General features: G+C 45.7%; 1 protein-coding gene across 1 annotated transcript; it reads left to right on the forward strand.

Moving 5' to 3' along the window:
- The first annotated feature begins 290 nt into the window (after window positions 1-290).
- Window positions 291-4353, forward strand: TMEM207 (transmembrane protein 207). Its single transcript, XM_010184439.1, has 5 exons — window positions 291-383; window positions 2184-2221; window positions 2623-2667; window positions 3100-3242; window positions 4205-4353. The coding sequence occupies exons 1-5, from the start codon at window positions 291-293 to the stop codon at window positions 4351-4353; spliced, it is 468 nt and encodes a 155-aa protein (XP_010182741.1).
- Window positions 4354-10882: the final 6529 nt, after the last annotated feature.

Consider the following 10882-nt stretch of genomic DNA (forward strand, 5'->3'; position numbering starts at 1 on the left):
CGGCTGTGGGTTAATATGGAACTAAGCTTCAGCAGCTGGAATTTGTGAACAGCTATGAAAATACCGAAACAACTGCAAGGTTCTGACCTTAAACTAGTGTTCCTTTAACTTCTAGCAACTGTTTGAGTGTGTCCATGCAAACCCGAACTCGTTCCCTGGCTAACGGTAATTTCTGAGGCACAGGAAGCCATTGGGTAATGTGTTTTCTGGCTGAAGGCGCATTGTGCAGAGAAGTTTTAAAAGCTCCAAATTACAGAGGGTAAAACACTGGGGCAAACAAAGCTCTTTCCATGTTTCTCCTGCAAGCAATGCAGAGACCTGGAGCTTTGTGTTTCACTTCATGGATCGCAGGAACTGGAGTTCTCTGTTTAACCTTCTTCCAGGTAACCAAACCCTTCACTGGGATCAGGCTGATTTTAGGGATTTTGTGGGGTTTGAAGTTTTAAACTTTTATAGAATTTAATCATCAGTCCTATTTTTTTTGAATAATTTTTTGAGGACCTGGTGAAATTGGGGAGGATTTAATGCTCACAACAATTCCGGTTAGTGCAGAGAAAACACGACTGCCTTAATATTTATGCTTCATTAGGTATCATTATACCTAATTCTGTCTCTGGCTGTTGACATGGAAGAGCATGAGTTTTCAGCAGCAAGGGTGGGTGTTTGGCTGTGTTGGTAGATCAGATGCACGTTGCTGCAGCTTAACTGCGCTAAGGTGGCTCTGCTGAGGTAGTCTGAAGGATGATGAAGGAGGAGTCCACAGGTTGTCATTCAGCCATGAAGAATATTCAGGGTACGCGCAATCACAGCAATTGGCTGTCTGGTTTTAACCTGTTAGTCTAATCATCAGTTGAAGTGCAAAGAAAAAGAAATAAAATATTCTTCACCAGGGTGCGTGTGTGACATGGCAATTTAGCTCACTTTGAAAAGGACATGTCTGGAAAAGTTGAAGCTCCTGTCTTTATCTCAATTCCTCATTTGGGTTTCAACTGCTCATGAAACTTCATAGATAATGTTTTATATGATGATATATATATTATACCTGAAGACCTCCGGTGAAACTACGGACTAAAAGTCACTTTGTGCGCAGGATCAGACACAGTATAGAGATCTGTGATTTCTCGCTGTTTACAGCAACACAAGCTTTGCACAATGAAATCCTTACAAAGAAGCCTTGTTAATTAGAGATGTGATACGAGATCTCTTGGTTATACATATTTGATACAAAATTCTAATACAGAACAGAGCTTTCCAGTTTGGTTCAAAGAAAGTAAAAAATATCTACGTGTTTTGGATACGCGTGAAAGGAAACCCAAAGTAAAGCAATTATTTACAAATTACATTCGAATACTTTTATCTGAGAAATACATTTAAATTCTTCCATCTTGTTCATTCTGCTTCCCAGTATTATTGAAATTCTAAAACTGATCTGAAGTTTTTGGAGTGAAGTTGGGCAAGTCAGAGTCAGAATGCGAGTCAGGCAAAAATTGTATTACATTTGATTCAATCATACTGATGAACCACTCCAGTTACTTTTTGCCCAGATCATCTGAAACTGAGCCTAAGATCAACAAGGCTTGCAAAAATAAACTTGCTTGAGTGGAGAGGAGAAAATATACCTGAAAAACAGGTTCACATACTTGCAATACCTGAAATCTGACTCTGGGAATGATGCACCATTACTACCCGAAAACAGGAAAATGCTGGGTAGAGAACACGTCTGGTCAAAACAACTCCAATTTACAAATATGTTCACAATTAGCTACTGGAAAATGAGCTACAGACCAAGAATTTGGTCATGGGATATTTTCAGCATCCATTTCTGAATAACGAAGCCTGGTTTTATAAACAGGTCTCTGACACCTGCGCGTGTCTCCCTGCTCTTGTCCTTCCCCCTTTCACATCAAAAGAAATACTTTCCCCTTGGCGTAGCTTTCATCTGCAACCTATTGAATTTATCAAGCTCTCTGCGAGGTTATCCACAAGTACTGATTTGGGTTAACTCGGACCGGCGACGAGAGCTCAGCCCCATGGTCTCCAGGGAGAGCTCTGGAGTTCATCCCTGCAGCAGCCAGCACCCGCATGGCTCTTCCTCTGTGACTTTCCACTCCGATATCATTAATTATACTGTTTTTTTTAAAAAAAACAATGTGTATCTCTCTGATTCACGTATGTGTTTTCAGTCAGCAGACTCTGAGCCCGACTGTGAGCTTGGCGAGAGGTGAGTGTGGCTCTGTTTTCTCACCCGCGGCTGCTCCTACCCTGGGCTCTTTCAGGGATGCTGAGCTCCTGCCCAGCATGGCAGGGGAACAAGGGCTTCCAGAAAAGGGCCATGTGGTTTTTCTTCCAAAAGAGGAAAGAGAGGTTGGCCACACCTTGGGTTTTCAGCAAAAATGCTGGTGGCATGTGCCAGTGTTCAAAGGCAAAGCAGTTGCGCGCTGCTTCATACGTCATCTGTTCTCATCTACACAGAGAAATTTCTAATAAGGTTCCCCTGATGGAAGAAAACTTCTCAAATCTTTACTTACTGATGATGCTTTTTTTCATGTTGTCAGATGTGCATTGGAGCCAGTATGGTCCCCTCACACCGTACTGAAAGTTCCTTTTATTTTCCCTTATTAGGTGCATCAGGCAGAGTGATGAAAACTTTAGCAGCTGGTACGTGTGGTAAGTTTCAGATCTGTTTTAGAAGGAAAAACTGTCAAATAATATTCTTTGATGGATATACAGAGAGAAAGGCATTAAGAGAGACTGATAGCTAGAGAGCATTGCTCCTGGGCTGTCCCTGTGTTCTGTCTTTACTGACTAATGGGAATCATTTATCTATATCCTCCTCACTGTACACTGACAACTGAGCTGGGCAAAACCGATGAGTGATTTCAGGGAGAAATGTTTGAATTTCTAGCCAGCGCTCAGCACTGAGACATTGGTTTCTGGGACTTTGATCATGTCCAGTACACTGATGGGGAAAATGCAGCATTTAACGGCTATTTTCGAAAAGATGTTAATGAATATGTTAATTTGAAGACGTGCAGCCATCTGTCAGTGCTGCCCGCAGATGGTGATGGCTCTGTTCCTCCCTTGCTGCCTCTTCCTCAGGTTCCTGATGTTGTTTTTCCTGGCCTTGCTCCTGTCCTGTGGGATCTGCTGCTGCCTGCAGTGCTGGCTGAAAGGACAGAGCTGCCTCCCTCATCGACGCACCCTGGCTGTCTTCGCACTCAGCAGTTCAGATACCTTTGGCGGTGAGTCCTCTCCTTACCTGCTGGTCCCATCTGGTCCCAGCGGCTCATCCATAGCCCAGTAAGAGGTGGCCAGATTTGAGTGGAAGCCAGACTGCAGCCAGGTGTTATATTTCTGGTGTAAAGCGCAGTGCCCAGCTTGAGCATCCTGGGGAGGTGTTGGGACCTTGGACTGGAAGGCTTAAGCAAGCCACATCCCTGTTTCCCCGGCTGTGTCTTCAGGTGAACTTGGTGCTTCTGTCTCTGTGTCTGTGTGTCCCAAAGGTGCCCAGCTGGGGCTTGGCCACGCTAGCGCTGGAGACATGTGGGACTTTCTCCTTGGTGCTGGGGCACTCAACCACCCAACATACTCAGCCGCAGGGGTCAGGAAGCCCTTTCCAACACATGATCTGAGTTTCTCACTCATGTTTCAGTTCTCGCTCACTGCACTGATTTCCTTCAGCCACCCCACAGGCAGATCGACTGGCTGATACACCCTGGGGGCTGTCCCAAAATTGTCTTGGCGGGTGCTGCTCATCACTGTAGCCACCTTCAGCATCCACCCAGGAACACCAGACTTCTGAGGAGTGGGCTATGATGACTGTGTGTAGCACCCAGGACTGCCCTGGAGTATTATCAGCAGCATCAGCAGGCTGGGCCAGACAACAGTCCCTCCAAGAAGAATAAAGCTAATGCTGTCATTAGACCAAGCCCTTCCCAGAGGAGGTATTGCCTGCTTTCTGGGTGGTCATGAGAAGTGTCTCCACAAGAAGGACTCACCCTAAACGCACCCAAATTCCTCTGTTCTCACTTCTTGCATCTGGAGTTTGCGGTGGGAGACTTTGTGATGCCATACTTCAAAAATTACATCCGTGCCTTTCTTGTTTCCCAGTGGTTTGACAGCTCCTCCCAGACTCACCCCTCTCAGCCCCGCACTCACTCTTTGTGCCTGTCTGCTGTACCATTATGGTTTTGCTTTTTTCCAGCAAGTGAAGCACCTCAGTGCCCATTCTCTGGATCTCCAAGCCCCTGCATGACCGCAGAGATGTCCTCTTCTCCTGCCCCACGCTTCAACCTTGGGGAAACTGAGTTGCCTCCATCCTATGAGGATATTATGAAGGAAAACAAGCTCTAGACACCATGTGTTGGCTTTCTGCGGTTCTGTTTGGTTCATGGGAGAGCTTTCATTATGCTACACAAGTGTGAGATCAAACCAGCCCTCTCCACAGATTGGACGAGAGACTGAAAAGCAGCACATACTTCATCTGAACCTAAAAGGGAAGACAAAATGCAACACAATAAATGCCAAAAGCATGTGTTGAATCTGTCACAGGAGCTTCAGCTTGACATTTTGATAGGGCTCTGGATTTCGAGACACTCCCTCAAAGGTCTGTCTGTATTCGGGGTTTCTGTCTCAGCCTCCAGATTTATCTCTCTGAGGCTGCTCAAGCTGGTGCAACCCCATGTGTTTTAGGACCAAATGTTGATAAATGACTTTTCAAACTTGGGCTGAAAGGCACAGTGCCAACAAACACCCTCTGGCAAAGTCGTGTTGTTCTAATACATTGTAATGCAATCATGCCACTCTGCAATGAAGGATTGTTTGCCACATTTAAAATATTTAGCACAGTATATCAGATTTGTCTAGTGCAAAAGGCAGCAAATTTATGGCCAGGAGAGGGAAACCAAGAGATGGGGATTAAGAGGGGAGTAGAAGCTGGCTACAGAAAATGAAAGAAGTGAATTTGCCCATTTAAGCTGTTCTTAAATCCATGGTGACTGTCCCCAGCTACTCTTGCCCTAGCAGACCTATGGGCTTTGTATGGCCCAGGACCCACATGGCAGTTTCACACAGGCATGAATTATGGGGTTAGGCATTTGGTGCTAAGCTACAGAAATTCATCAGGATAAAGAATGTAATTTTCTTTGAGGTGACCACTGCAGACAGTGTGGGAAGAGACTTCAAGAAGCCACCCAGGCTGCCTTACACCCAAACAGGATCAGCTCTACCGAAGCCATTTCTAGGAGGTATTAGCCTCCCTAGTTCTCAAATTACAGAGGAAAGAGCCGAATTTCCCCCTTAGCTGCATTTCAGATGAAAGCAAATATTTCCTGTGTTTGTCATGGGCGGGTGACTGAAGGCTGGATTCAGCCTTGTCTCATTTCTCTGCCTCCGCTCTCTCAATGGCAAGGGCTGGGAGCTGCACTCAGACCCCCCTTGGTGCAGAAAGTAAATGTCTCACCCAGTGCCATGCGTCGCATGCCTGGGGAGCCACCAGCTCACAGTCAAAGTGTGCAGCTGGGTCTGTCTTAGGTACCCCAAAAATTAATGGGAGCCCACAGCTTGCCTTGTGGAGCAGCTCCTCACCTGTAGAGCAAAGTTGGTACCTGTTCTGCTGCTCAAGAAGGAAACTGGAAAGATAAATGCACCAAAGGTTATGAAGTGCTCACATATTCTCGTAATGAGGCTATATAAGTACCTTCGCTGGATAAAGAATTATGGCATATTTTGAGAGACAAATTCTCTGCCAGCACCACAACAAATTATCTCCATAAAATCTTATTTTAGAAGCAGCTTTAATGTTTGACTCTTGTATGAAGGGAAATAAATGTTACTGTAGCAAAATGAATGTTTGTGCCAGCAAGCTAAAATATTACAGGGTTTATTAATAAGGAAAATTAGCAAGCAGACACTCAGCCAGCAAAGTCAAGCAATTCCTGAGTGTCCTTTCGCTGGCTGAAGTTCGCAAGAATTGCAGGTAATCAGCACCTCTCAGGATCAGACCTTTTATACACAGAACCGCTTCCACTACTCAACCCCTTCAATTTATGCCCTGAAGCATGAGATTTGATTAAGTTTGTCACTTCAGCTTGCATAGCCTGCTAGTGGGCATTAAATCAGCCATCACTTCCTTCCCACCTACGTATGGCATTTGCTTCGGTGACCCCTTTGTGGAAGTGAACTCCACAGGTTGTCTGCATTATACGCTGCATAAAACATCACCGCCTCTTGCTTATTAATTGCTTGGCTCTAAATAGATTGCTGCCTTTAATTTCATTGAATGTCACCTTCTAATCAGACAGCAGGAGAGGCTAACAAGCCCAGACTGCTCTGGTTTCAATGCCTCCATCACTCTGCACCCCTCTTCCACAAGGTCCAGTAAGTGGCACTCGTTACCAAGGTTGTAAATCCACCCAACAGAGGGCAAGCGAGGCTTTCAGCAACGCTCCTGCAGAAATATTATTGGGAAATGGGTTTGTGTTTCTATGCTACTAGCGTGCATTCAGCTTCGTGTTTGGGGTGCTTTAATTATTCACTAAAGGAATAAAATTAGTCCATCAAAATTGCATCAAGCGGCTGCTAGTAAAGAAAGCTGCTGGCTGCCACAAAATCAGGCTTCAGAGTCACCAGTGTGGGAGAACCTGTGAGCTGTGGTACTTATGCAGGAGCCTTGGGCAATTTCAAAAGCTGCACAAGACCAGGGCCCATCTGCAAAAAGAGTTTTTGTAGGGTCACTTAGGAGGGGGAATAAACCCACCTTGCTGCTGGCTTGGGGTAGGGAAAAGAAGTACCCCAAGAGAGGGCTCAGTGAGCACTGCCCAGCTCCTTGGCTTCCTGATCATTAAAAAAAAGAGATGGGTTCCTTCCTTCTGCAAATGTATTTGGGATGGCCCCACCAACCCACTATTGCCTACGAAACCTGCTTCACCTGGCCTGCCCTCTTACTCCCGGATGCTCCGGGAGAACAGACAATGTTTCTCCAGAGCGGCGTTCACATTTTACAAAAGCAGACATTTTCCCTGGTATCATGCTTTTGTAAGCACTCAGCCCTTAATGAGTCTGGTTAATGCAGTTTGGCTAATGTTTCCAGAGTTATAAGGAAAGACGAGCCATTCCTATATAGTTCATCCCCTCAGGAATAGGATCCACTTTGGAAAAGCACTTGTTCTGCTGTGACCCTCTGGATGAAAAAAAGCTGACTTTGAGACAAAATGGCAAACTGCTCTGGAAAAACCCAGAAAACACGAGAAGCCATGTATATTTGTGGGAGAACTTGTCAGTAAGCCTTGAGACAGGGAAACAGGAGCAGTGCAGAGGAGCTAATGGCTTGGTGACCACCTGGAAGCAAAAGACGAACATGGTGAGGTGCACGGCTGGACTTTCACCTCCGCACATCAGGAGCTGAATAATAAAGTCATAAACTGGCTCTCGGGCAAAACAGAGCAAAACCAAAGGCAGCTGAGTCATAACAGGGAATTGGGGAGAGCTGCCAGAAAGGTTTAATGTGAAAGATGGGAAAATAGTAAAAACACTCATTAATTTTTTTTTTCGTTTCAATTGCCATCTGAAAACTCTTGATCTCATGAGCTAAAGGCTTAAAAAGAAGATGATGAGGCCGGGGATGGCTGCTCGCTCTCCTCGGGTCAGTAGATGGCACAAGTCCGGCACTTTCCTTTCTTGCTCAGAGGCATCTGACAGCAGGGACCCAAGAGCTACTGGGAGAATATCGTCCTCTGCTCCCTGTAACACTGTTTGGTCGGAATACTGCGGTCTTTAATCGCTTGTCCGCAATATTTAACAGCTGCAGAAGAGAAAACGGTGGGATCCAGCCCCAGCCGAGAGAGAAAACCTCGCTTTCTTGGTGGGATTTTATTTTTCTCTCTTTGACAGTTTATAAAAGAACTGCAAGTAGATGTGCTGAAGGAAAGGTCTGGGCAGCCTCCAAAATCACACCCCACTTTCTCAAGGGTGGTCCTGTTTGTGCTGCTGCTTTTTGTGTGTCCTTCCAGGAGAGCAGTGGTTTCCCTCACAGCACGTTTCTGGGTGAAACTTGGACATGGGATGAGAGAAACACAACACTCGAAGACATCTGCATTTATTATATCTCACAAATGTTACGATATGTAAAGAAAACAGAATTCTGAAGTGACATTCTTCTCTACTGAAAATGATTGTTCAGATTACTGAATTCACACAAAAATCACATTGTAATGTGTGTGAAAAGGACAGAAATCCGTATTTTGGAAAATTGTCATGCAGCTGCAGTAGGAGAGCGTCTGGTTCACAAGGTCACAGTAAGAGTGAGTCCTAATTAGAACCAGAGTTATTAAGAGTGCTGATCAAGGCTGATGGAGTCAGTGAGAGGACAAAATATTGCATGCAGGAAAGGACAGCCATTGCAGACGTCATTGTTTTATTCTCCCTCTCACTTGCATATATGAGAATGGGAAATCAATACCTATCTGCAAGGCATGAAATCAACTTAGCAAAGAGCTTACCTGCAGGAGTTTGCTGTTTCCCGTAACCTCTGACAGACAGCACTGAGCTATGTGCAGCGGAGAGGGCAAGAAGGAGCCCTCGAGTCTCAGCTATGTCCCTGACTGCCCTTACCCCGGAAAACAAAACGAGACCGAGATACCCAAACATACAAAAATACTCCTTGGAAGTCAGTGAAAGTCTTGGGAAGGCTAAAAGACTGTTGACACTGAAGAAATAAATGTTGGCCCTCAGCTGGAAGTCGCATCTGAGCAAAGAGCCTCGGTAAGACATCAGTGGCCATCAGGAAGGCAGAGTCAGTCCCTTGCCATGTCCAACGAGCTGCTAATGGGATGTAGGTAGGTGCTAACGAGATACCTTCATATCTGAGGTCATCTGCAATGTCTTTAGCCTTAGGGACTGGTGGTGATTTTGAAAGAAAAACTAAGTCCTGTTTACTTTCTGGGAGGTTTCTTGCTAATGGATAAACAACCAAACAAAAATAGATCTGCATCATGGTGTAGTAATGAGCTAATGAGGGGTGAATACTGCAGTCATGAAATCAGAGTCAGAATTAAACAGTGAATTAACAATTAAATATTAACAAGTGATCAAAACATCAGATAGACTGTTAGCAGGTTTTGAATAACGAAGCCGTGCAGCATTGGTCTGGTGGTTACAAAACATTAACCTGACACACCGAGGATTGCTGTGACCTTCTCCTAGTCCTCCTGTGCAGGAGATGATAGATTCTTAAAAACTATAACAGGAGCATGGTTAAAAATTTGACCCTTATTCTGCGTAGATATTGAAGAAGAGAAGGGCTCACAAATGTTTATGCAACCTTCTTTGTATGCAAAGAGTATTTGTATGTACAGTCTTTCTATGCATAGTGTATTTGAGGATGCTGGACCTCGAGTTAAGGTAGTATTTGGGGCGTGTGTGTGCCTTATTTGTGTACCCCCATGAGAAGCACAGAGCTGGAGTGACCAATGAGACCAGTTCTTTATATTCACTCCTGATTGGGGCATAGACATTCAATCTCAAAGCGACTGCTGAGGCTCTGCTTGTTATGATCCCCATGTTGCAAGTCACAAAAGAGCTCCTACCACCTTAAAACAACCTGAAGACCCTTAGGACAAAAGCCCAGAAGTCTCCTCAGCTGCAGTGTACTGGAGAAACAGAACAGGAGAAATCAGTGCTCTGAGGTCTGCAATAGCATTAGCAGGAGATCTCAGACTGTTCCTTCTCTGCTAAACAAAAACTAAATCTTCCCAGCAAGAGATAATATTCATCCCTTAGAAAAAGCTATAGAAAACAGCAACAAGAGGCTGGCGAGTGTCTCTGAGTGTTAGTGGGGAGAGCTGATGTGTTGGCTGCAGAGTCTGGAAAGAATTTGATTCAGGATTTTGGTCCAAGTGACGATGTCTTTGCTCCCGAGGAGTGTTTCCGCACCATGTGAGTTGGGCTCGGGGGCATTGGGGCAACTCTCCTCCTTTGGGGAGGTTGAGGGAGCATTTTCCTCTCTGGAGAGGAGTGAGGATGTGGGCATTGGAGCTGGTGCTGAGCACAGCTTGGCCTCTGCAGGGGGTTTGCCCTCCCTCTCCATCCTGGCGTGTCCCTGAAGAAGGAGGGAAGCAGGGGCATAGCCCAGGAACCAGACCCAAAAACATCCCCAGAGCTCCCCTGCCCCAGTACACTGTACCAACGCCAGCTCTTCTGCCCCAAAAGTGAGACAGGCAATACATGTTTATGATGTGACTGTGAAAAAGTGGGTTTGGTTGGGGTGTTTTTTTTTTAAAAAAGGCTCTGGATGCAGCTTCCTGCAATAACAGACAGAAATTCCTATCACCTCCAGAGCTCTTTGTGCATTCTTGGTATAATCCACGAATTCATCACCTCGCTCATAACTCTTGTACTCCTCGCCTCTCAGGACTTTGTAGAAAAGCCTCCGTCACTTCTCCTGCTGTGTTTACATCTGTTCGATACAGCTCATCTGTTGGCAATAAGCTGCTTTCATTTTGGCTAACATAAATGTCTGCCAACCGAAGCAGCATGAACCCTGCAGGCACAAAGTCTCCCTTGCCTGGGCGGCAGCGTTGCCACAAGAGCTCTCGCTGAGATGGTTGCATTATGGTCTGAGCCTCATGGAGGTGTTTGAGCCTGTGGCAAACCCATATGGACCTGCTGTTGTCCCGTCTGTCCCAGGGCCTGAGTGTTATTGGATCAGGAGCCATACCAGACCTGGGTTATGTTTTACCATTGCTGGGCAGTTCTGAGCTGCAGAACGAGATGCTGCTTCCAGGATAATCCATGAGAGGACTCAGCCCCTCATCTTCCATCGGAGGAGCTATCAGAGGTGCTTTCTGGGACACAGCCCACTCCATCCGCAGCTGTCCCATCTCCC

The sequence above is a fragment of the Mesitornis unicolor genome, unplaced genomic scaffold (assembly GCF_000695765.1).
Source record: "Mesitornis unicolor isolate BGI_N332 unplaced genomic scaffold, ASM69576v1 scaffold47745, whole genome shotgun sequence".
Classification (NCBI taxonomy): Eukaryota; Metazoa; Chordata; class Aves; order Mesitornithiformes; family Mesitornithidae; genus Mesitornis; species Mesitornis unicolor.

Bases quoted from the DNA above. Each gene is read 5' to 3' on its own strand.
- TMEM207 (XM_010184439.1), top strand. From the start codon at position 291: ATGTTTCTCCTGCAAGCAATGCAGAGACCTGGAGCTTTGTGTTTCACT. The intron at 2,222-2,622 runs GTGAGTGTGGCT...TTCCCTTATTAG, and splicing joins GACTGTGAGCTTGGCGAGAG to GTGCATCAGGCAGAGTGATG. The intron at 2,668-3,099 runs GTAAGTTTCAGA...CCTCTTCCTCAG, and splicing joins TTTAGCAGCTGGTACGTGTG to GTTCCTGATGTTGTTTTTCC.